Raw genomic sequence first — 27,750 nt, 5'->3', positions numbered from 1 at the left:
ACAATGCCTCTATTTATAAAGCAGAGGCAGCATCAGAAGGCAGATCTCCTGTCTGGCTGTCCCACAAGTTGCCTTTGAACACACCACAGTCAAGGACCAAAACATTCACTGGAGGACAAGGGAAGGGGTGCATGAAGCACAGGATAGTTCACCATTAACAACCAGCCCTTGATCACCTCATGCTAGGTACCTCAAATTTCTACAGATACAAAATTCTCAAAATTCCTCCATAAAGAATGAAAGAAAAAATGCTGAAATTAGGACAGTTGTCCTTTCTGTTCTAAAGAGAGGGTGTGTACCATTACCTCTGCTACACTTCATTGCCCAAGAAACCACCAAACCCAACACTCCACTCCAGTACTTTCACTCTTAATTACTGCTTTCCCTAGCACAGAAACTCAACAATTTATGTATAACTTTTAACCAGATAGGAATAGTTATTTTTGGAGTGACATCCAGCAACTGCTTCATGTAGGACATTATCCCTTACAACCATTCTAATGCTTGTACACAACAAAGGGGCTGTGATGTACTTAAGTACAGCAGGTAAAGTCCAACAGGATGTGTTAAGGGAGGCAAACTAATTCTGAACACTTGGCATCCTGTAAAAATACCACACTACATGAGACACCTTTTTCCAGTGCTGGAAAAGCTGGGCGGGAGGAATGATGATTATTAGTGGGACAACCTGGACTTAATCTTTGATCAGAAATGTAGGCTTTGTGACCAGAGGGCAGCTTGGCAGCAGCCCTGTGGACATCTAACTGCAGTGCTCCCCAGCCACAGCTTTACATGCACCAAGTGGAAGAATTTGCATGGTGGGCAGGTGTTACAGTCCTGTCTGAACAGCTCAATATGAAGTGACATCACTGTGATTTCAACCAATTTTCCACTGTAATGTTTGGGGCATTTTCAGAGGAACTGATACCAAATGAGTTACTCCCTGTCCTGCATTGGTGCAGTTGATTATTTCTGCCTACAACTCTTGACAGTTCTTGGATCCTTACTGAACACCTTCCTGTTTTCACATTTCTGCAACCCATCATGACAGGAGGTGTCACCTAAATGAGGTCACTCTGCTTGTTAGACTGACAATGACACTGGACACAGCTCAAGGAACTTTGGACCATGCCCTCAGGCACCTACTGTGACCCTTGGGAGTTGTCCTGTGCAGGGTCAGGAGCTGGATTCGATGATCCTTGTGCGTCCCTTCCAACTCAGGATATCCAATGATTCTTTGACAACCAAGATTGATAACCCAGGATGCACTGGTAAGTCTGAGTGACTAACAACATGATGTACTTAGAAAATTTGGAAAAAGTTAAAAGAAAAAACATACATGCTTTGCACTGATCACCAGACAATCTGGTAAGGAGCAAGCCACAAACCAACGCTGCTTGCTACAAAGCAAAAATGAAGGAAAAGAATGTAAAGGTTGTCCAAACCCCAACTACGTTTACGTGGGAAGTACAATTAGAAATGTAAGTTGCTGCATTTTTAAAACACACTAAGAAAAGGTACAACCCTATAAAGGCCTTAAAAAAACAACTTCCACGAGGTCAAAGTACAAACTTTAAGTTTTTGTGTCCAAAGGAAGCAAATTAACTTGAGCTGCAGCTGCTCTGGTTTTTTCCAGTGAAAAGGCTATTGCAAATGCACGAGCAAAGGGTCCAACATGTTTCCAAGCATCGAAACAGGCAGATTTCTGCTATTAATGACAGTAATGTAAGTGTGTGGGGGGGGGGGGGGGGGGGGAGACGACAAAAAAGGCTTTCAGCACAATTGGCATGCATTTACAAGACAGATAACCTTTAAATTTTTTTAATCTATATGCATGGTTTTGTTTAAACTGTTTTATTACAGTACTCAGTACACATTCATTTTACACTGCAGACAAGTTAACAGAGCAATAAAAACTTCAACTTTCCTTCATTTGGTTTTAAAATTTTAGGTTTTAAACTTGGTTTTAAAATTTTAAAAGCTTTAGGATTCTTCTAGCATATATTCTTATTTAATATTGATTGCTTAATGTATTATAGCATTGTAAATTTTACAGAATGTGAAACAGTCTTATTGAGGTCTTTGTCAGAAAGATTCTAAGAACAATATTTGACAACTAATCATCTACAGGACAAAGTTTCCTAGGTTAATTACATCCGATAGGACATACTGAAAATCGTATTTGAAAAAATTATGCAACACTGTAGTTATTATACTACTGAACTTTTGTGCATCTCTTATTGATGGTCCTCAAAATCCACAGTTAAGTCATGCCTTGAAAGGCACAAAAACTTATTCCACTAAACATAGAGCTATAAGCCAAAATTTAGTTGATTTACACCTTTATTCAGGAATAAGAATAACTGCAGACATCTCTCAACACAGTCAGCAATCAAACTGTTAATACAGATACAGCACACATCTTGAACTTGGAATTAACAACCTTACTTGGGAATTCATACTTCTGAGCAGGACTTTCTACCCAGCTACAAACTCAGAGGCCACACTCTCAGTTTGGGGTGGCTCCAAGTTTGGCACCAGCCCTGTGCGCTGGTTTATGCAATGGCTGCACCCTCCCACCTGTGCTCCCCAGGCACCTGCTTAGCTCCCCACACTGGAGAACTGATGTGCAGAAGGGTTTAGGGAGGTGCTGTATTTCTCACCTCCTTGCTCGGCTTCACAGAAAGTGCAAGGCACAGCTCTGGGAGCGAAGCAACCGAGGAGACAGGAAGGAAAGGAATAGGGCAGGACTGCTGGAGTGGGCACTGCCGTGACGCAAACACCCTTGGTTCCAGTCTCAAAGGACACAAAAGGCTTCTCCAAAAATTCTTGCAGCAATCCACCTCTAAATGTACGCATGCAAGAACAGTTGCACTTGCTCGAAGATTTAAGCACAACAGATTAGGGGAAGAAAGGGACAGGAACACAAGAAGGAGCACGTGGGTAGTCCTGCTCTGGGGCAACAAAAATTCAGAACTCACTGACTGCAAGTAGGAGGAAGGGAATTGAGGAAGCAGGAGCAAGTGACTCAGCTGAGACCTAGATGTATTTGTGTTTTCTGATGACAGGCTTATTTGCACAAGTGTTAAGACTGGTTTTTTTCAAACTGTATACAAGCTGGGACCTTCAATGGATAAAGATGGAGAGTCAGGTCAGCCATACTTTCATGTCAGCCAGCCAGGTCAAGCTAATGGATGTTGGCAAGACACATCTAAAGATTTCTGCAGCGCAGACAGAAAAAGCTCAGACTTCACGCATGAAACAGCTCTAAAGTTCAGGGACACACAAGAAATGCTGGTGGGCTCATCCATCAAGTCTCTTTTTGTGCTCTGTACTGTCAACAATGACAGCTGCTGGTCCTTCTGACAAGTTTAATTCTTTACAGGTTACATCACCCAGGTGCAGAGCAAAACTCATCCCTTCCATCCTACACACATTGCAAAACTGCACACAGGAGAAAGCAAGGCTTTATGGTGATGGAAATTACATGTGCACAAACCTCACACCTTTTAGACACAGAACTTCAAGTGAGTGCTAACTGCAATAACCTCTCTGCAGCAACTGAACAACCACAATTTGATAATCACTATTTACTAATTTCTTTCACACCTAAGACCCACATGGACTTTTCTGCCTGTCCCCAGGGCATACTCTGCAATTTGCATTGGAAAGTACAGAGGAAGGGAAAGCCCAGGTTTCACTACCCTGAGACAGCTGCCCCAAATGTCACCACCACCCAGGCCAGGCCCCAGCTGCAAAGGCTCATCACTGGCCAATGAAGATCAAGTTGCCATTTCCTCTTAGCCCTACAAAGGTTTTACAGCCTCAGTGATCTAAGAATAGTATTATCACCACGTATTTGAACTGCATTTTCCCCAATTTCAAAATACATCCTGACCTCCCCATCGTGCATTTCAATCCCCATCGTACTGAGAAGAGTGAAACAAAGGGTGTTGAAATTTCATTTTAAGGTGAAAAATGAAAATTACTTTTAAAAGGACCACACACCGTTTTTTGAACAATTGCTGCAAAGTGCCAAAAGATCCAAGTGCCAAGAGATCCCACACGGGGTCTGAAAACCCCTCCATGAACTACTGTCAGTCTGTGCAAAGAAGCCTCTTGAAATACATACCTATAAAATACATATGTTTCAAAATAATATATTTCAAGATAATAAATATATAATTAAATTTATAAAAACACATTTTCCTATTATTGTTAGGATGGGCAGAAGCAGTTGCACTAGCCCCTTTGGAAAAGTATAATCTGGCTGGGGCCATAAAATTTCCCAGGCTTATTGATGGAAAACAAAATTATATAAATGCTTGTCGGATGGAAGGACAAAGATTTTTATTAAGCAGTCTTCACACACAAAATGGAAAAGAATAACTAGTGATAGTTAGATCAGAAAATAGTATTTAAAGTAATCTAGAAAGCCTCATTACTTTTCTACTGTGTTATGAAAAATCATCACCCAATCTCCAGGCTATATGAGGCGTTCAGATGCAAAACTTACTGCAGCTGCCTTACACCAACAGGCACCACAAATTAAAGATTTGCCTCATCAATCCAGGGCTTCAACAATTCTGTTTGCTAGAATTTTGTGCAGGAGTCTTACAGATCTTGTTTAGGGAGCCAACCCCTGCCTCAAAGGGACTGAAATCTACGCTCTGCTTTGCCAAGAACCAAGTTCAGGGGAGAAAAGAAGAAAAGCTTTGTATTTGCTACAGGAAGGGTTCACTGGTGCTGGTTCAACAGAGGAGATATGATTCATATCAAGTGTCAAAGTCAACGAATTCTCAACATCTTTATTTTTCCTTCCACCCTTGACAGCTCCTTGCTGAAGTTATTACTGGGAGAGTGTCACAGCAACAGCTCTTACCTCACCATCTATTCCCCTTTCCTCCTCCACTACCCCAAATGGAACAGGCTTGCTATCACTGAGCCAGCTCATGCAATTCTTTATTCTTTGCAATTTCCTACCTCTCATTTGAAAAAACAAATACTTCACTGTTATCTAAAAATATATTAAAACATTGCCAACAACTCAGCACGTAAAGCAAAACAACCATCACCACCCAGTGTGAATGCACAATAGAAGTAGCATTTTTGGTAAGGCAAGTTTTTAAAGAGTTCTTGAGAACTGCAAAAAAAATAACTCAAGTTACAAAAAGAAAGGGCTGCTTTGCCATTGTGAGACTTGCCCAAATGCACGGCCCCAGGGCAGGAATGGAGACTGCCATCCACATCAGCTTGGGGCGGCTGATCCAACTTGCATGGGAGTGCACCCAGCACAACTACTTGATATCAAATCAAAACAACCTTACAAAGAAATTAAACTCCCACACAAGTCCAAAAAACCAAGCCAAAACAAAAAAAGCCACGGAACACAAAAAAAACCCCAAACACAAAACCACAACAAAATCAAACCCAAAGCCCACCAAACCCTTGTCCAGTTCACAGCGCAACCCTAGGAATGTCTGTGCTACCACAATACGAGGGACACTCAACACAGAGTGTCCCGTCTGTAGAGCTCGGACAAGTCCCCAAGACACTACTCCACAAGCAGAGTTTGTGACAGAGCTAAGTTCAGCTTCTCCCTGTATTTTCTTCCCTCCAGCCATTCATTCTCACCTCTTACTCTATCCCCATGCTATGCTGGCCCAAGTGTTTGAGGAGTAAGTCAAGACAGGTCAGAGTGAAAGAAAAAAACAAACATACATCGTTTTCAAGGGCTCAATTATTTCCAACACCATCAGTCCCAGTGAAGTTCCATTACTTGGGTGAATTCTGTTTCCACAGAGCACAGGAATTGCAACTAGAGGAGAAGCTCAAGTGGTTCCTGTACTGCACAAAAAAATAAGGTCTGATTAGAGACAGACACTCCAAGCAGCTGGAGTTCCAGGCAGCAACTTCAGTTATGTTCCAGCATTGCAGATTCTCTCAAAACCTGGTGTAACAATAAACACCACTGTACAGAAAGGCACCATTTAGTTGACCTATAAAAATGACAGACCAAACACAAGAGGACAAGGAACTTGATTCTTCCTATCCCAGCCTCAAAGCACTATTACATCTTTTCCTCTTTCTCCAAATGTAGCTTCAGAATGGGGACTGGCAAATATGCTCCATGTTCAAATATGACCAGTAGACTACTCAGAGCAATATCCAAATGCTTTTAAAAGAATTCCCTACACTATCTAATCCAAAACTCCATCAGTTTAGTACGATAAAATCTCAGTTATCCTATGAATCCATTCAAACGGGAGTTACAATAAAATATCAATCTTTTAAAGACAGAAAATCACATTTGCTTTTTACCTCCCACCACCAGCAGCTGTCCTTTTGCTTTCATTTCCAGACCTAAAGAAGCAAATACCCCTTGTTTCATTATTGATGCCCAAAACTGTGTAGAGAGGACAGAGCTTCCTCCCCAGGTTTCAGACAAAGAGCTCTTGTAATCTTCAAAGTCCACCTGACGATGTTTGCTCAGTAAAACATGTTAGTCCAGTGCAGAAGTCTCCTCTGTCACAAACTACAGAGTTAACCCTTTACAGACAGTTAAAACTGAAATGACTTGCCAGTAACCAGAATGAAGCTGTACATAAGGAAAAATCTGGGAATTTTGTGCTCCATTTGAGTTGTTTCTTCTGCATTTTAACTACCCAGCTACATACTTTCCAGCATTTTGCATTAACTTCCACGTTCTTTTAAGAAGATGAGACACTCCATGAAGTTTTATATTTTTGTAGTTCAAACACTGAGACAAAACTCTGGAAAATCCTATTTCGTTTCAGAAAAGCTAGTAAATAAAATAATTCTGACCTATTGGGGAACTAAGAATTTCCCAATCTTCTGAACTGTAATATCTACTACTAATTTGTTGTCATATGTGAATTGCATCCTTTGTAACTCAAGAGTTGATTTACCCATCATTTTAGACTGCCTGTTAAGACAAAAAACCCCAAACAAAAAAACACCAACAAACCCAACCAAAAAAACCTCCCAAACAACAAACCACCACCACCAAAGTGTATGACTCCAAGTAGCAAAGTCTTTGAGTGCTTTACTATTTCAGGATAAAATAAACATTTAATCTGAAGTTTGTAGAACACACCTCAACCACACCTTTTTTCACTACATTTTTTGTAGCTGTTGAAGAAAGGGTTAAAGCCAGGACATTTTCAAATCTAGAGATTAAATGTAATGAGATCAGAATAATAAGATTACCATAATCTACCTCACACACATAGCTAGGATCAGCCCTAATCTCTTCATTTTGAGACAGATGGAAAAAGCATGAAATCAGAGATAACAGGAGGCCAATTTCCTAGAATCAGGGCTTTGCAAGGTTCACCATAGCTGTAAGTCAATATTTTGCTAGATTTGTACCTATTTAACCAATTCTAATAGAACATACTGGAAGGGAGAATCAGGCATAGCTAAATCCCTACTACATAAACAGTAAGTAATATATCAGTGTAATTTGAATATATTGCAGAATATTACAGACTAACTTACTGAGACTGCAGCCAGTACCATTCCCAGATGCTTTAACTGAGAATGCAGTGACTAAAGAGCACACCATTTGAAAAACAAAGATCTTAAAACTGTGCATGACCACTGATTTTTCCTGTGGGGTGGATATATATGAAGTAGCAACTTGCATCTGTGACCAGTCTGACTCCAGAAAGGAGTCACAGGAAGGGACAGTTTTAACCTCGCTTTAAGACAGAGTATTAAATAGATGCAGCACGGAACCATCCCTCAGCTCTTCATTCTATATCTTCAGGATATGAATATTGGCATATGAATATTGGGAAGGTATGAAGCAGCCTCAAATATACAAGAGAGTGGTTATGGTGGCTACTGTCCTCCTACCTCGGTGGAAGCTGGCCAAGAATCAACAATAGGGAAACGTAAGGAAAAAAAATTAGAAAAGAGAAAAAAAATAAAGAAAAGCATGCTGGATTTTAGCACTAAATAGGCTCAGGATGATGTCTCAGGATTAAGTAATACTGTTAAGGGAAACAGAGGTAAGCAAGAAACCACCCAAGGAATTAAAAACAGACTGGTAGCTGTAAGATAAGTGGAAAATTGTTTTTCAAACAGCTAACAGCTCCTAACTTTTTCCCAGAAAAAAAGCAGCCCTATGCTGCAGGACAGTAAAAGCCTCAGTCTCTCTAAATCAGATCCTGCAACACGACACCTTTGAGGTTCGATGTGATGATACAGCAGCACTTTAAGACAGTTATGCAAAGACCTGAGAAAGGGAAAAAAAAGAAGTGCCACAAGATCCAATCTCTTACTGAGCAGGTTCACCTGTCAGTTCAGACTAATTAGTCTATAAGTGTCAGCACACAGTCCCATGCATCTGCTCTTGGCCAATGATTTTAAAACATGTCTTATTTCAGCCCACAAAAAGCCTGTTCACGCTCTCACAGCCCTCGTGATTTTGCATTGTATTATACAGACACAGCCACAATTAGGAATTTGGTTGGTCTCCACACAAAGCTCTTGACTGCCTCAGCCCTGTTTGTACCTATGCAGAACTTGCTGCCCCACCTCTTATCTATTTATTTAAAATGTTAAATTTAACTCTCGTTTATGGGAAAGATATGCAGATCTTCCAAAAGCTCTTATCACCCACTTCATTTTGGGATGGCTCCCTGGGGAAAGCCAGAAGGGGAGACCCGATCCCCTCAGTTCTGCAGGGCTACACCAACAATCCCATCCCCACAAAAAGAACAGCAGTGCCAAGAGTGTAATTTTACCATCCCGGTAGAAAGAAATTTTTGCTATCAGACTCTTAATCCAACTGCATGTAATCAAACCCTTGCTTAAAACAAGACACTTTCACAACTAGATTAGAAATTCAGTTATAAAGCAGCATTGACTAAAATAAAGATAAATTAATGAAGCTTTTCTTTCCCTGTACAAATCAAGGCAATTTCTGTGCATAGAGCCAACAACATTTTGGTTCAGTGTGACATGACAGCTCAGTTTTCTACAATTTAAAAAATACTGTTTAAGGCACTTAAACCACTAATTTACCACTGAGGAACGGAAATTATACTTATCAGAGATTTGTCACCTGCAGAGGGATAGTTTTAATCAGTGCATTTTTTGATTAGTTTATTTAATGTTTTAACTGACTTATGTCTAGCAACATCTTGAACTGAAGAGGAAAGCGATAGGTATTTAGTCCTGCTGATATTCAGAGAGAATATTTAATAGAAAAGGGAACTCTCCTTGTTTTCCTGTAACTGCAAAGTTGCTCCCACTTCCTTGCTGCTAGCGGGACACGCACACACAAGAGGAAGACACTTGCAAATGGTTTCTGATCCCAGTGTTGAACATCTTCTGACTCATTCCTGTTCCATTTGCATAGAGTAAAGCATCCCATGAGCCTGCAAACCCCAGTGTAAGTGACAGCTCAGACCACACTGGGGGCAGTTTGCACCACTGGCTCTAGAACGCTAACTCACAAACATTTCACAGGATGTCTCCAATCTCACAGAGCCAAACAAGGAGAAAAGAGATAAAGCTTTACTGCACAACATGAACCCCAGTGATTTCCCTGCTCGTGTAACACTGAATGGGGGAGAAAGAAAGGACAATAAAGAGGCCATTTAATGCAAAAAGATTTTTAGGGGACTTGCTTTTACAGGCTTGAGAGGGCACGTTGCTGTTTCCTTGCACCTGTGTTTCAGTGGATGGGTGCAGGTCATCAGTCACACTTTAAAAGACAGCCAATAAAAAACCAACCTGGTTGTTTAAAAACAACAGCAACAACAAAAACCCAAGGATTATGCTAGTGTTGCACTAATATCCCGAAGTTCAAAGACAGTTCAAACAGCCCACTCTTACATGCTGTTCAAGCCACCTCTGGAGGTTGGTAAGAGATGCAACACTGATTTCCACCTGGCCAGCTCCTACTAAGAGAAAAAGATTTTGAATAACAAATGTACTGAAAGATCTTTGCTCACCAAAGCCATGATTAACACTGAATTCAAACTTCTGGGCTTGCAAGAAGCAAACCTTAATGTAAAAAAAACCCAGTCACCAAAGTAAACACATAAAATATATATTAAAAAAACATACAGGAAAAATGGATTTCAGTAGATTTTGCAGTTAACTAACCTTTCTAAAAATATATTTAATCACAATTTAATCTTACAATTTAATCACAATTTAAACTTTGCTTCACAGGTTGTTCTGAGCAATTATTCTAACAGTTTTGAAAGTCAGTAGAACCAAACTGCACCAACTAGTTATGCTTAGGATCTTTCCAAAACTAGTTTCCCAAACAACTGGTTTTACTTATAAACCCTTCATTTCTTTTCCAGACATCCATAGGTCTTCGATCATGACAACTTGTATGTCAATATTCTTAACACTGTATCTTAAGTAATTTGATGACGAAGACTTGGGCAATCCACTTATTCACCATCAAGCCCATCTTTTACACAAGTGCCAATATTCCAGCCTCTCCAGCACAAAGCTTCCTCAGTGACTCGTGCCTTTAGCATATGCAAACCTCAATAGGGCAAACACACCAAATTCTCTAAAAACAGAGTGGGGTTGGTGTACCAACATCTCATGCTGATCTTCAATCCACAATAACTTTCAGAAGAAATGTATGATTGTTTTCAGGCTGCTACAGGATAATGAACTATTATATCCCAGAAATCTTTTAATGACATTTAAGTTTAGCCTATTTCTGGGTCACAACAGGCCTGAATAAAAAAAGTTATAATTCATTCCAACATTAATCCATTTTTCTTTCTTCTCCAAACTCATAATTAAATGAAGGTTCAATTAGTGGAGAACCAATAGGATACAGAATGAAACACGCACAATTCTGTACTCAAAAGTTTGGAATAACAAATTCTGAAGTCACAGTGGCCTCAATTTAACCATAAAAAGCTCAGCAATTTCTAGCCAAACAGGAAAGCTTAGCCTTTTTTTCAAAGAGAAAAGAAAAACACCCTCTCACCCGAGCCTGTAAAAACACACACTCCTCAGAGACTGAGAAAAGAACATGCTTTGATAAGTGCTGATGGAGAGAGGAGCTGGAGAGAAGGCCATCTGAACCACAGACAAGGAATCAGATGGCAAAGGATAAGGATCATTCCTCTAAAACAACAAAAGCTATCAGAACTAAATGGCATTTGTCTAAGCACCAGACATCATTGTGAACAGCAAAAAGTGGGAAGACATCAATAATCTCCTCTTTTGGAAAGAAGGAGGAAAGATGACACTGCACAGCAAGGACCACACCTGTGCCATAGCTGCTGATGGTCTGTGACATCCATTCATACCAAAAAACTGCTCCTAAGCTGACTTCAGCTGGGAAAGTACAAGGCCAAAGAACTCCAAAGCAACTTTAATTTTCATTCTACCTCAGAAAAAGTCCAAAATCACAGCTGTGGGGGCTTACTGAAAGTAAACTGCTGAAGTACACACTGGAAGGGAGGGGAAAGGAGAAAATGAGAAGAATAAAAAAAGAGGGGGCAACATCTGCACATCAAAGAAATGCTTAAAAAATCCCCTTGTGTAATTAAGTTCCTCTTTCACTTTAGAACTAATAAAACAGCATTTGTTCATGTCTAATTCTCTCCATAAAAGGAAAATAAAGTATTTGAATGCCATTTACTCACAAAAAGTTAAGAGTAGAACTTTGTATCATGAAAAGACTGAGCCTGTACTACTATGCCACGGATTGGGCTAAGAAACTGTTGTCCAGAGTTACTCAGGGTCAGGAAGAAAACCAGTATCCTAATACAGGAATATTTTCTTTTAATTTAAAAAGAGACACTACTTACATTATCTCAGAAGAATAGAAAATATGAAAGTCATAAATGCTACCTTTTTTTTTTTTTTTAATATAACATACTATTAGAAACACCAGCTATATTGACAATAAAAGTCTATTGCTGCTCTCTTGGCTTGTGGGCAAGAACAAAAAATTCCAAAAGTCTCCTCATATGAATAATGCAGAAATGCAGATATGAAATGCCAAAAGCAGTAACTTGCTCCAAAATCTTAAAGTCAAGACAGCTGAGGCACAAAATTCTTTACGGAAAAGATCAGAGATAACTAAAACCATCTCCTAATTAGTGTCTCAAATTAGAAGAATCGTTCCAGGTCGAGAACAAATTAGAACAAGAATAGAACTCCTTATGGCTCCCTTGCAGTAACCTGGAAGGGATATCACAATGCAGGTCACTGACACCCGAGGGTGTATTACTTGACCACAGACTAATTTTAAGCTTCCAAGTACATTATAGCAGCACAGTATCTTCATTTTAAGTCACAATAAAAGCTAAGGCATTAAAACTCTCCCTTACTGGGAGATTCCAATTAGGAGATCAATGCCTTGGCCACAAAAAACCTCCCCCCAGGGCCCTGACAAAGGGTCAATCATTCCCACACAACAAAATGGGATTTTCAGACCATGCATTAGTGTGGAAAAAAAGATTCCCAACAGCGGAGTTCTGGGAAGACCTCAGTATGTGGAAGCCAGCTCAGGGATGTACTCACCAACCAGGACCAGGCCTTATCTAAAGACTTTAAAATACATATGATGAGATGACAGATGCTGGTTTGGTCCCAGCTGCTTTGCAGCAATATTACCAGTCCATAGCCATAAAACCTCCCTGGAAGTACAGCAAATATCCAATTAAGTTGACTCAGGCAGCTGTTTGGAGGCTGGGCTCTTCTGGCAAAGCTATAAAAGCAAAAGCAATCATCACCTCAGACCTCCACTTAATCAGTGGCAGGAGAGAATGAAAATATAACTCTGTATAGAGGGCAGATGAATCACTCATTGTGATAAACTGGAAATCGTCACAAGGCTTTTCCACGGTGTATTTGAGCTGCTTCATTTAAAAACCCAACAATTCAACTTCTGGCTACTTGTCCCCACAAATGTGCTCATTAACAACACAAGAACCTCACCCTCGGTGGTTAAAAAAGAAACCAAAGGGTCAGTGTTTGCAGCACAGGGAGGCTGTGCCACAGGATCTCAGGACTGGCCGCAGCTTCAGGAGCCATCCAAGAAATTAAGAGAGATGAAGTGGCAAAGTTCATCAAGAGAGTGACAAAATGTACTCAAACCCTAAATTCATCCGTTACACTAATAACTTGTCATACTAAAGACCAAGTGATAAATGTGAGATTAAATACAATATGGAAAATAACGTGTGTGAGGAAAAACACAACTAAAAACCCCAAAGAACTGTGAATGTCTGAAGCTAAGGATTTTAAACTATTACTCCTCAACAATTATAACACAATCAAAGGGGCAGCAATCTGAACATAAATTAGAAACATTACCTGTTTCTCGTAAGAATGAAACAAAAAAAAATATTTTGACACTAAAGTTGTGTCAGCCCCTCTGTACTCTGAGTACTTACATTTAATACTCAGTACTCTTAGTACTTACATTCTTTGGGATGGGTTAAAATGAACTAAAAGAGTTCCAAAAAGAACCAAGATAAAACAAAGCATGGAATGGGTTTTGGACTATAAGAGATCAGACTCTCCCTATCTCCTTCTCAGAAAAAAAGCAGCTGAGACAAGAAGACATTTGCAAATCAATTCTCCCCATGAGAAGTACAGGGAAGATATTCTCCTATAGTCTCTTGCAAGGAGATGAGGAGAGAAGAAAAGAGAAAAATCAGTAAAACTACTAGGTAGCAAGTTTCAAATGAAGCAAGTGACTTTATTCCACACAGTACGTGTTTACGTTATGAGGCTTTTATGCTGTAATGTACAGATGGATTCAGAATGGGTTTAGAAAGATGCACAGAAGGTGTGGCACCAATACCCAGACACAGCCTCCAGCTGAGTGAGTCACTCCAGCCTGACTGAAGGAAGCCAACACCTTACACAAAGAGGAAGATGATGTCCAGGGCCAAACCTCTGACCAACACAGTCAGCACTGGAGGGGTACATCTAGTCCAGTCTAGAATGGCAAATATTCAGAGTACAGAGAAGAACAAAGGTAAAACCTATGTGTAAACAGTTTTCTATTTATTTTAATTGTGAAAATTGCATCATTCACTTCAGTCAGGAACTACTCCCAGAACACTGGGAAGAGTAGAATTTACTTCCATCAAAGAAAGTTTAAAGCATAATACATAATCCATTCTAAAGGTACAATAAACGGAGTATTATCTGTGGCAACCAAGAGCAAGTGGGAGAAAGCTGACTAATACAGCTAGCTGGCATCACAGTACAAGGGCCACCTGAAAGGTCAGCTCAGATCTGTCTGTGGGGGCTGAAAAACCTTGGCAAACCCAAGCACCCCCCAGGAGTGTTACTTGATCCCTGCCATTAGGACACGAAAGTTAGTTTTCACCTATTTGGATGATGGCCTCTCCCTCCCAGTTAGTAAACTGGGAGTTTTGGGAACAATGAATGAGGGAAAACAGGTGCTTTTAGAAGATTTTCATTAGGTATGGCCAGACTTCTCAGTTCTGACTGCAATTCTGCCCAAGAACAGCTAAATCCAGTTAGAGTCAAAGCAAACTTTGAAGACTGTGTAACAGTATTTTTTTTTGTGAGGACTTTAAACTAGGGAGCCCCAAAAGGTTCAGAAAAATACCCTCGGGGGGTAATTCAGCCATTTCCACAGAATTTCAACCTGCAGCACAACTGAGTCACCCACAGATCTTTTTCAGTAGCTGACCAGCCTGTAGAGCAGCTCTTTTATCAACATATTGCTCTGTGTTTAATAACTTCAGCCTTTCTGGAATGTTAAAAATAATGTTTTCTTCTCAACAAACAAGCTTTAGGGGGAATTTATTACTCATCATGCAAATAGAATCAACAGTGCCTCTAATCTTACTGCGACATCATGCAGGTGTTTGTAATCCAAATAGAGACAGGTGGACTGAAACACAAACTTTTCAAAGGAAAGAAGGCTCAACAAAGTTTATAGAAATGCTGGAAGCCTTTTTACTTATGCCTTTCCTTTTTACATTACCTAAAGAGAGCAAAGGTAACAGCTTGCAAGATTTCCAGACACAACAAGGTGTAATGGGAAGGGTGGAAATCAGGAAATGTGGGTCAACTATAATCACTTTGGTTATCTTTATTTTTTGTGACCCTGCAAAGAAAGTTGTTGGTTTCAATCTGAATTTTGATAAGTAGGAAGGTTGGACGTGATGATCTTAGGGGTCTTTTCCAACCTAGGCAATTCAGTGATTTTAGGGAGAGTTGCAAGAGTCTTCAGCTGCCCATTCTGGCAGACAGCAAGTGACACTCTAAACCTTACAGTCAATTTTCAGGGAAGAAAAATGAGGAATGTATCTCTTCTTAGTAAATGTAAGGAAATGTCAAGACAGCTTGAGGCTGGAAGAAAGTTTAAACACCCTGGCATAAACAGTCAAATTAGACAAATCCACACCGTTTTTGACGAACTATAGTTTCAGGAGAGGTAGGACAGAGGTGGTAGTGCAAAATGTATTTTAAGAAATAGGGACAGAAGTCAAGGCAAGGAAAAAGCAGAAGCAACTTCTGCTTCCTCCATTCCAGTGGTCAGCAGGGAGCTGAACTGCCAGCCCTTGCTTGAGCACTTCCAGGCTTAAGGATACATCTTGTTCAAGTAGTCTTTGAGGACATGTAGAACATTACAGAAACAAAATTTAGCTGTGAAATATATGCACAACAGATTCCCCTAATAAAGCCTGGACAAGGCAAATTTGTCAAGCTGATGTTCATGTCACCAAAATTCAAGCATTATTCAAAGGCAAGGTTGGGAAAAAGACCATGTTAAATGCCAAATTTCATCTTTAAAAGTGTTCACTGTCCTTGGGTGCCACTTTCTCCTCATCTTCTTCCTTGCATTTGGTTCTTTTCCCTTCTTCTGCAACTGTAGGATGCACTTTGAACCCCTGTTTCCCTCTCCACTCCCAAAATTTCCTCGATTAGTTGTGCCTTCAGAAGTAGTAAAGATTAGAGCACAAGACCTGAACTGCACAGGAGCTCAGGGAAATACCTCTTGAGCAAAAGTGGCAGATTTTCCAGAGGTACTCACAAAAGGTACACACTTCTGCAGCTTAAAATCCTACTTATTCTAAAATAAATCCACTTAGACCAGGAATCTAAGTATAGCTCTTTCCAAGCAGACCATAATCTATTGTTAAAAGCAGTAAGTAAAAACCAGATCAAATGGTTAAAGTTTTCATACTTATGCTAAAGTGTAGATAACAAAAAATACTCTAAAGATTTGACTGTACATCAGGACTTAAAATGGCAAAACTCAAGCTCAGCAAGAGTTGCAAGAATTTAAAATTTTGTGCCAATTTCTCACAAACCAGAGGGCTGACTAGCTCATACTACAAGTCTTCAGTACTAGCAGAGCTGCTATGATTAGTGGAACCTGCTGTCTCATACATAAGTCATGAAGAATTCCCCCCTTTCCTCCCAAGGGAAACAATTTTGCATAACAGCAGCACTTCCCCCCCCCCCATAAATCTGTAGACTTTTAGTACAAGTTAGAGCAAGAAGTAGGTTGGCTCCATGGAGAAAGCATGAATTCCAGAGACAAATTATTTAAATAAGAGGTTTTATAGACTAACAGTATAATTACAGTTCAGCTGAAGAGAGGAGAAAAAAAAAAAAAAAAGCTTTCTGCTCTTCTCTGCATGAGGTCCAGCTGCAGTGGAGCCAACAGGCAGCTCCCAACACTGCGTGCAGGCTGACACGAACTCATGCAAACCAGTAAATCCAGCAGGTACAAACAGAATAATTCTACTCTGTTGAGTATTCTCTTATATTTTATTTATAAAGGGCAGTAACATTTGAACATCGCCATTCTAAATTAATTACTCCACAGAGGCTGACAATCTACTTCCTAGACAGAAATAGCTGTTCCTAGCTTTTGCCTTATTGCAGTCACTGTTCTGATCTGCCACCACAGGATCAAACCCCAACTGATTTCATGAGTCCCCAGTACCAGGACTATTTGCTTTTCACAACCTCAAACAGTTGGAGACAAAAGAATCCAGGATCAGGTACAGAAATTCAAGTGAGCAGTCACTGCTGAAGGGGATAAAAAGCCTCTTAAGCTCTTCAACACATTTAAAACATTTTTTAAAATGGGCTTCTGGTTAGTATCTATAGAAAAACATCATTCTTTTCTTAAAGAGAGACATACAGGCTGAGGAAAATTATGAACACAACCATTTAAAATGCAAATTTCAGATGCATCTAGTCACTAATCAGGAAGTATTGTAGAGTAGCATCTGGGATTCAGGAATATTAATAAATACCCTAAAAATAATTTTCACAAGCAGTTTTGGAGACTGTCAGTTCACTTTTTGCTCCATTAGAGCTCAGCAGTACAACTCCGTGTGTTTAGCACATGTCATCATGAAAAAACACATTTTTAAGTTTGTTAAACCAATTCTCACTTGAGTTGTCAGATGGTGGCACCAATCATGCATACAAGCCATGGGAACAAGTTCAGGCTCCACCACAGACATTCTGCTTCACAACGTTTTCTGTTCCATTTGAACACCTACTCCTAGGAGGTGTTACAAGATGTCTTCAAAGCTGAAGGCATGTGCCACTCACACAGTGCTTTAAATACTCAGCAACAGGGCAGGAGCCTCAAAGTGATAAACAAGGACAAGCCCCAGGCTTGACAGATTGAAATGGACAATGCTGTTGGTCTGTCTAAAAAGATTTGGCTATTTGAGGGAAAGAAACAACTTTATCCAGCATTTCCCAATGGAGAAAATGAAAACAAACCCAGCCCGCCCCAAAAGTCATAGAAAGTGTTCTCCTATCCTATTGTCTCTCCCCAAGGGCCAAAGCATCCAAAAGCCACATTTATTTCCAAGTGTATATTGATTATTCCAGTCACTGGTGCTTGCCCAGCCTGGGAGATAATTGCCACTGTAGGCTCAGCAAAGGAAATGAAAGAGCAAGAACAGCTGGGGGATAAAGCTGCAGATAAGAACTGTGTATCAAACTGCTGCAGTATCGGCCTCCTGATCTACCTTCAAGTGCAGAACACACACAAGTCACCTACTCATTTGCATTTGAAATCTAACACAATTTTCAGAGAAAACTGGAAATTACAGAGATCAAAGGCAGCTTTCCTAGTAAAATGCTAAATGAAGCAAGTAAAACATAAAACACTTGGACCTAGTGCCTCTTTTCATTAGTGCCCCAGTGAAACAGATAACTACACAAATGCTCCATTTCTAAGGCTGTAAGCCTGGGCAGAGAAAGAAACCTTTAAAAATGCATATAAATAGAATTATTAAAAATTTAGCAAAGGTTGTAATTCAGGGATAAAGAGGAAGCATGGAAATCTGCCATCTTCAGTACAATGCAACACTTATAATGCAACACTTCAGTCTCACAGCAGTTGTGAAAATGTCCAAACATTATCTTTAGTAGTTCTTCTAGTTCAGTTTTCTACTGTAAAATTAATCAAGTTTGGTAAATTAAAGCCCCTTTTTACTCAATTTGAGATTATAAGATTTGCTCCAGTGTTGTTAGGGCACTAATGCCTAATTTTCTTACATTTTCATAGAATAGGATTAGTTTAGCCCAGCACTTTTTTTTTTCCTTAAGTTCAGGCTTTACTATTTGATTTGTGGTATGTAGCCCCTGGCAATTTTGAAGCACAAGGGATTTTATCGAGGGGTCATACAGTTCACTCCTTGTTAGGCTGAGCTCTACACAGAAAAACTGGATTTCTTATCTTCCCTTGCTTAGTGGAATCCTTATTAACTGTAGAGAGAAATCAGAAAAGTCTGAATATCACTACAAACAATTAGCAGGGCTCTGCACACAAACTGGAAATCTATGAATACACTCCCAATCCTTAATACGTGCCACTAAAAATCATAATCCTTCTTTTCTTCCCTCAAGTTGCAATCAAGCTTTTGCCATTTTAATTTAAAACAGTAAATTAAATAAAAGTTAGTTCATTAACACTCAGGATGCACAAGAATAACAATGTTATTGATTCGAAATTCTCAATCCCTCATCACAATAGTTAACACAACAGAAATGTCACCTGATCAAAGAGGGGAGGCAGGATTTTTGTGTTGCCAGTAAATAAAAACAAAAGCACATCACATCTGTTGCAGTTTGAACAAGCAGGTTGAACAAAGCAGATAAATAATTTATCAAGCCAAAATGTGATTTGCTGCTATGCCTGTGCTAACACTTGTCTGCCACACCTGGCATATCACAAGCTGGACCTTTCAGAGAGGCTGTAACAGCTCTTCCATTAAACTGGCAAAGGCTGAGCTTCAAATTAGCACCATCTCCCTGGTTATCACAGAATGCAACACGTGCTAAGGCAGTGTCACAAAATCAGCTGAGCTGACCACTAGCTATAGTCAGTGTTTGTTCAACATTCAGAACTCCTACAACCTCCAGGTAGCTCACAGAGCTCATCTTTCTCTGCTTTCAGGGACAAGTTTAAATAATCATCATAAAAACCTTCTAAATAAAAATAAAGATGCCATATTTAAGGTGGAATGTGTTTACTCCTTGCTTGCAAAGACCACTTTACACCTTCAGACTGGAATACTCCATAGCTATGTCTCCTGCACAGAAATACCTTCAGCAACACAAACTTTGTGTAAGCAGGTCCAAGCTCTTCTACAAATACAGAACACACTTTTTTAAAGTCAGCTGTTTCTTTCCCATGCACTTCATCCTGATGGCTATAGAAGTTGGCTAATGGAACATAACCCACAGTCAGATTACTTTCATACATAAGAGGAACAGTATTGGAGAGGTTTGCACTCAAACCAGGCCTTGAACACTCTGGTAGATCTGAAGAATGCAGCCCCTTATAGCAGCATCTCTTTGTGACAGAGATCTCCAACTGCCAAGCTGCCAAAGAACTACATTTCAGATAACTGTACTTGGTTTTATATCTCTGTAATGTTCTGACAGGTTTGCCATCTTAGACTGCAATACTGATCACATATTGATGACAATTATCATCTTAATTCAAGGCCACCAGCCAGGGAACATGACTTAAGCACACCTCTACAAATCAACCATCATACTCAGCAGAGTTGCCACTCACAGCTAAGTCACAGAATAATGGAGCTTGGAAGGGCCTCTGGAAGACACCCAATTCACCCTCCTGCTCAAAGCAGTCTAATTAGATTAGAGTGCTCAGGGACTTGTCTGGGTATCTCCAAGGATGGGGATTCCACAACTTTTCTGGGCAACCAATTTTAATATTTGACCTATTTCACTACAAAGCACATAGGGCTTGCAATTTGGCTGAATCATTAATTCAGAAAATTGTTTCTCACAAATCAAAATCATCAAGACCACACAGAGTTCATCCCATTACAACAAATGGGAAATGATGGAGGAGTGTGTAAAGAAGGGAGAGGAAGGATGAATGTGAAGACAGCTTCACTCACACCAGGAAAAATTCAAGGCTTGCTGAAGAGATGTGCCAGTATTTCTTTCTCTAGGACAGACACCACGACACAACAGCCAATGCAGGTGAAGCCACAGGGGAGGGAGGGGAAAGAGCAGTAGGGAGACAGTGCTCTCCTCATTTATCATCTTCCTGCCTCTAATTGGAACTGTTCCACTCTATCCTGACACCGAAAAATGGTTTTCATGCAGGAACTGAAAATGCCACCTCAGCATCAACTGTTAGCAAACACTCAATTCTCTTAAGGGCTGACAGAGAAAATAAGTGTGGTGACAAACACTCATGTGGACAGAACCTGTGGTGACTGTCAAGTGTATGATCAGAACGGGAGAAGTAATCTTGACTTCGCTGAACCAAATTGTGAAGTGATCAAAATCTTGTCAAGGAAATCTTCTTTCAGCACATAAGGAAGCTGGTTTGTATATCACACAGAAGCAAAAACCTCAAAATTCAAGATTATGACCTTCTGCTTGAAACACCACCTGGATCATTTGAGTCATAAAAACAATCTCTAAGCACCCCTGAATTAATTATGATGACATCTACTGGGAACAGTAGATTATTTACTTCTTCAGAAAAACAGTTTCCAGCTAGGCTCCAACCCTATGACAGAAGGAGAAAGAGGAAACGGAGCAGTAGTTTATAGTTTAAAAACAAAACAATCTTAGCATCTAAGATATTAATTAATATGCTTAGTGCTCCTGCATTAACCACACAAAAAGTTCTCAGAGCACCGTGGCAATAACTTCACACTTCTGATTAGATTTAGGAGTAGAGAAATTACAATGAAATGACAAAGAATGGTGATTTTTCTTATCTTTTCTCCTCCTGGTTCCTGCCAAACCATCGGCACGTATTAATACACTTTAGATCTGGGTATTTGGCACTTAGCATGAAGGCCGATAGTTTTGGGGGACATAAAAGCTGAATAACAAACACTGAGACTGAATTTACCTCCTCCCAACTTCAATATATACAGAAAAAAAAAGAGTGAAGACTGTAAAGGTATCAGGACAACTGTAAACTGTTCAAAGTGAAAAAACAGTAAATCAAGACTTCAAGTAGGAATCCCTCAGGCAGGAATCCCTCAGCTTCCTTATTTTACTTTTTTAAGTAACAAGATGGGGCACCTTCACCCCTCCCAGTAGGACCCCAGTCACCAACAAGTTCCTGTGAAGCAACAGGAAAAGCATGAAGCTGGAGAGCTGCAGCACTGTCAGAAGGAAGCAGCAATCTTGCCTTTCTTTGGAAAAGGTTCAGCAAGTAGTATTTGGAGTACGTGAAGTTCAGAGAAAGCTGTCAGTGAGCATCTCCTGAGAGGCAGTACCACACACTGCTACAGAGCCACGAGACAGAAGGGTAGGGGACCCACTGTCCTGCCAGGGTTACAGAAACCATAGAAGCTTTTACCACGTAATGCCCACAAGCAAAAGAAGAAAAAAAGAGGCCAAGCACTTTTCCTCTTCACTCAGCTGTTTTACAGTTGCAAGCCAAAGGTCAGCTATCTTCACTCACTTTTGGAAACCAGCCACAAGATTACTAACAACCAGCTTAATGGCTCCAGTTCAAGTGCTATTCAATCAGGTCCTGAATCTGTGGGTAGGCAGCAGTAATGGCACATGATATCATAGGCAAGTTATCTGCTGAGGTCAGAGCAGCCAGACTGGGCATCTCTGCCTTCTCTCCCCACAGGGAGAAACATGGGCTTCCAAGGACGGGGAATTAAACTGTTAGAGATTTTGTTCTTGAGTTGTGTAACACATTTTGCTACAAATCAATGCTCTGCCATCCTCTAACAGCCAGACCTGCTTCTCTGGAGCGCATCCCCACAGGCGTCTCACAGTTAAAAGGTTTCACTGTACATGAAGTAACACATGGCCCTCAGCAAGGGACACTGAAGGATGAAGGTGCATTCAACATCTTCCAAGTTTATTCCTCTTCCCAACTCCTTTGAGGACAGGAGCACTGACCTGGTTAATGAGAGACATCACACGGGGCACATGACTGGGATACCCCTAAGACTTCTTAGTCATGAGCAGAGCTCTAACAAACAGATCTGGCATTTTGGGTGGAAATTAATTTCCACAACTTCAAACATATTTGAAGTGAAACAGATTTTTCAAAGCAACAAAGTTTGTCAGTATGGGTAAACTGGAACAGTTTCGCCGGCTTTACACAGTGAATCTAACCACACTGCACAGAACTCAGCTCAACTATGTGCTGAAGGATTCCTGAACGTCCTGATGCTTCCACTGACTTCAGTGATAATCTTGAGCAATTTACCACTTCTGTGGCTCAGTTTATGCATCAATGAGGTAAACATGTAAAATTTGTGAGCATTTTCATATGAATATGAGCTGAAAAGAAAGGAAATGCAGATGGAAGAACTGTGCATAAATGCTTTGAGGAAGTGTTCAGCCTAGGTTTAGGGTAAAGGAGGAAAATCCTTTGTATTCTAGGAAAAACAATTATTAATGCAGTGTAACAGCATACATATGCTTTTATTTGAGTGACAAAATTTGTATCTATGATGGCATCAAGTAGTCAGGACTCAAGAACATTTTACTATCAGCCACTGTGCACAGATGCAAGACTTTTAACACAGACTGAACTTCAAAAACACTAAAAAAATGTATTTTTCCTTTAATTCTTAGAGAACATATTTTTAAACAAAATTTTATTCTATTTTTTCATGTACTTAAACAAATTTCTACCCCAACTAAATGAAGATAGCTGAGAATACACTTTACAATAAACTATATTTCATTAAAATTCATTTTTCCTTCCTGCTCAGCATTTTTTAAAAGCTGACTTCAGCTATGGTCTACTTCAAATACACTGTAAAAGTTGAGGGCAGCTAGTAGTAACCCAAAACAGAAGAATACAGCTCAGGTTAAAAAAAAAAAAAAAAAAACACAAAAAGCAAGGTCATCACAAAAGGTTTCCAAAATTCTAACAGTCTCAAACATTTAAAAATAGCAGTAGGAAATAACCTGGTAATTTACACACACAGTGGCACTGAGGTGTACAGGTCTAACAGGAGTTTTCAGGCCGATTATGTGGCAGGGTCGTGTAGGACATACACAGATGCAACCATTTTCTAAGTTAAAATCTCAAAGCATGATATGCTTTGGCAACCTTTATCTGTTTATTGCCTCACACTTTTAACAACGCCACAATTGAAATATCAGCTATAAAAGATACATAGTAGGTTTACACATAAAGGTTATTTTTTTCTAGCTTATTTTAAAATAGTAGTTAAAATCAAGCCCTTTCCTGACAAAAAAATATTGAGCAGATGAGTAATCCCACTGAGGTCTGCAGGACTTGATTTGTCAGCATACACACAGTTACAGCCTTACATCTGCAGGAAAAGCACCTCTCAAAACTGCTTCTACTCCAAGCATTTTAGGAAAAAAAGCAGCATAAAGATACCTTAACACCAAATATATCACACTAGGAAGGTAAAGCCCACCTTTATGGAGAAACAGTGACTGTGAATGAATTCCATTAAAGCATTTTGCAATATGGCTCTTGTTACTTGAAAGCAACAAAGCTCTGAGCTACACTTCACCGAGGCCAAATCATTGAGGATTTTTGTATTTTACTCCCCCCCAAAATAAAATTTTAGGCCTGTTCTGTGTGTCCAGTTTTATTACAGTTGTAGAAACTCAACTGTTTTTTCAAGTTCCTGTAATATAGTCAAGATGAAGGCTAAAAAGCCTTTGATATATTGAAAGAACTATAGGCTAAAATTCCTCTAATGCACTCCAACATTCACTTACATCTGTACAGTTCCATTATATATTCAGCCACAAGCTTATCACTCCAGTTCATCACAACTGAAGATAAAACTCAGCTTCAATATTTGACAGCCTGATGCTAAAAGATTATCTACTGAGAAATAATCCAATCAGTGTCCTTTGATATTAGAATCCTTGGCAGGAGGCAAAGAAAAGGAATACCAAATTGATCTTGATTACTTCATGGGGCTTCCTCTCATAATCTCTACACTGAATTCCCCTTTATCTTGTACTTCTGCTTATTTGCTGCCGTGTTTTTGACTAAGTTTTCAAATATTCCAATCTCAGAAGAGATAATTGAGAGACTTTGGGATGCATGCTTAATACCGAAACAAAACAGCCTCTCCTGTTCTCAGAGTTGTGACTGGGATTTAGAAGATCTTGAGGCTCCGTATTAAAAGGAGATGGCATTCTCTGGGGACCTAAAAGAGGGTCAGGTCAGATGGACAGGAAGAGACTCAGAGAGAAACTGAACAGCCCACGGGTGAAGAGGAACTCCCGAGCCCGAGCCCACCACTTACCTTAAGGATATCTCCCCGTTTGAAGCTCAGCTCGTCATCCGCCGTGGCTTTGAAGTCGTACTTGGCGATGGCTTCCATGCTGGGGCTGCCGCGCCCGGCAGTGCGGGCGGTGGGCAGGAAGCGCTCCCCGAAGCCTCCGCTCCTCCCGCGGCGGCGGCTCCCGGCTCCGTGCGAGGCGCCGGCCCCGTCTCTCACATACAGGGAGGCCGGGGGACGATCCGCCCTAGGGCAGGGGGAGGAGGAGGAAGAGACGGGCCATTAGGGGAAGTGGCACGGATCGATGGCCGGGGCCGCGCCCAGCGCCGCTCCCTCCGCCCGGCGCGGCGCGGCCGCCGCTTCCTCCCGCCGCCGCTCGCCCGGCCCGGCTCGCCCGAGTGACGCGTGCCGCGGCCAATGACTGCCCCGGCGCTCCCGGGGGCGGGAGCGGCACCGCCACCGGCCCGCCGGGAGCCACTGCCGCTCCTCGTCCCGGGGCTCGCAGCGTCCCGCGGCGCAGCCCTGCCGGGCGGGCCCTCCCCGCTCCCGCCTCCCGCGGGGATCTCCCCCTCTCCTCGCACCGGTAATTACAGCGATGTAACGGGGGGAGGACGTGGCCAGCCGGCCCCCCGAGGGCCCGGGAGGAGAGCTTGGGGCTCGGCACCACGGGACCGGCTCAGCCCGTGGTAGGCGAGGGGATGCGCTCCGCTCCCCACCCCACCGGCTGCCCTGGGAAAGACCCGTCGGGAGATGCCCGCACCGATGGTTTGTGTTCTGCCATTCATACAGCTCCCGTCGATTTAAATACAAGCTAGACAAAGCAGAGAGTGCTGTTGGGTTTTTGGAATGGAAATGCCTATCAGAAAGTGTCCTCAAATAATCTGACACAGATTCAAAAGTTTGGGCTGACTCTAAGTGAAAGCAACCATCCTAAAATTCCAGTGCTTTGAGCAGCAGAACACGTAAAAAAGTCTTTGCAATTCAGTGTGATAATCAATAAATTTGTGTCTCTTATGGGCTCAGAGAAGACATTAAATCAAACCGGGCAAGTCATATATACACACCGAAAGCACTGAAAAGGCTTAAATCCTGCCCTCAGGTTTGAATGGAAATGATTTTTATAACTCCAACTACACTTGTCAGCACAGAAGCTAAATAATCAGAAAAACCACCAAAACACAAGTAAGACAGTCTGTAAGTTAAAACCCACCATGAATACCTCCTTGAAGAGCTAACAGAGAGCTGGCACTTGTCAATGATAACTCAAGACCGAAGAGATCTGACAAACACTGGTGAACCCACGCACCTGCTAATTCAGGCTCTGGTTGTGGCCCAGAAAGAGCCCTGCTGCATGCAAAGGCAGCAGATGGCAACAGTAATTTCTCATTTCAGAGAAAAACCTGCCTTACATAAATGCAGTTCAGCAATTAACATGCTTATATTCCATGAGCCCCATGTTTGCCCAACCTTCAGCTCCCTGTAGAGAATAATGAAGCTCGAGGCAAACACTGGAACTGAGATTCTATCACAGGAATCTGGCAGAATCAGAGGTTTTTACAGGATTCACCTTGATCAAAAAAAGACCAGCTTAGCAGGGTCCCCACATGGACAGAGCTTTGGGATTTCTCTGGTCTTCCTACACAGCACTACTGAAAGGTCAGCAAGGGTGAAAACAGGGTCACCTGCCACAAAGATCCCAACAGAACAATCTCCCTGTGCTACCATAACTGAAGGAAATAAATGTACTGGATCCAAGCTTTGACCAACGCACATAATGAAATCCATAAAGTGGATCATCTTAACTACATTTTGGTAATTATGAAATACTTAATTTTAGTCTCAAGGCTGATGAAAAACCTCCTTTCTGATGTGAGTCTTCCACATCATACCAGCACACTCATCCAAACAGCAATAATTACTTCCCTTCACCAGAAGTATTTTCTCTTTGCTGCTTCTACTGTGTTGTGTTCATCGTCTCATCTTTCCAACCTGGCCTCTTGGGGTTTGTCAACCGATGGTACTGATAATTTTCTGCTATTATAGCACCATTAAAGGGCAACATGAATGACAGTGTATGAAGCAATGGAAAATGCAAACTCAACGCTTGTTGTCTACCTGTCCTGTATCTTTCATGGTAAACATAATCTATTTCTAGTCCTTCTTAAATATTACTGGCAGCAACCTTTGGCGTTTCTAACACCACCATGCCACATGTGAAGATAAACACCTTCAGCCAAGGGAGCATGGCCTGAAAACCCCAAGTTCCAAACCTAAGGACGTAACATCAAGTTGCACAACTTAAACTATACACTAAAGGCTTGAGACACATTTGAAGAAAGAAACTGCTTCAACTTATAAATATTCCTTTTTTAGGGGCACACAAGTATTGCTACCCAGCGCTGCACTACCAGCTAATAATTACTTTTTTTAACTGAAGGTGTTAATACACAACTTTCTTAGAGAAACTGATGCAGCATTTCCAAGAACTATACTGGCATTTCCCTGAGCTCAGTAACAGCACAATGTCGGGAAATTTTCCAGCACAATTCAAGATGAAAGAGATCCATCATGCAATACTCTTTAAACACGCATTAGTACTACTACCACCATCAGATACATTGTCAACATACAAAGGAGTGATGTTTCCAGGTAACAATGTTAACAGCAGCTGCAGTGTGGAGTAAAACTTTAACCGTCCTGATTTCATACAGAAGTGCAGCTGAAGTTTAGGCACTAAAGTTACATCTGAAAGAGGGAAAAGCTTTGAAAACATTAAACCAATATACTCACACAGCAAATGTCAGGAAAGGTAAAGCCAAGGCATAATTCTCTTAAATTCTCTTAAGGAAGTATTTGCTGCTTACAATCTTATTAAATAAGTTCTTATACACATTCAGCCATGCTGTTATTAAAACATGAACAAACCAACTGCATGAATGGGGGAAAAAAGCATAGCTGTATCTGCTTCAGGCAGAGAGCAGTGCAACAGGACACGTTAGTGCAG

At 40.9% G+C, this 27,750-nt stretch overlaps 1 protein-coding gene across 1 annotated transcript in view; it reads right to left on the bottom strand.

Annotated features, from left to right (window-relative positions):
- The window catches only part of GRB2 (growth factor receptor bound protein 2), a 50,632-nt gene that overhangs the window by 20,717 nt on the left and 2,165 nt on the right, over nt 1-27,750 (bottom strand). The window contains exon 2 of the mRNA XM_068209518.1: nt 24,771-24,993. Coding sequence (XP_068065619.1) covers nt 24,771-24,848 — 78 coding nt within the window. The 5' untranslated portion in view covers nt 24,849-24,993. The remainder of the gene's footprint in view (nt 1-24,770; nt 24,994-27,750) is intronic.

Source organism: Anomalospiza imberbis, chromosome 19 (genome assembly GCF_031753505.1).
Source record: "Anomalospiza imberbis isolate Cuckoo-Finch-1a 21T00152 chromosome 19, ASM3175350v1, whole genome shotgun sequence".
NCBI classification, from domain to species: domain Eukaryota; kingdom Metazoa; phylum Chordata; class Aves; order Passeriformes; family Viduidae; genus Anomalospiza; species Anomalospiza imberbis.
Note: the sequence above shows the minus strand (reverse complement) of the source record. Positions and strands in the feature narration are given on the sequence as shown.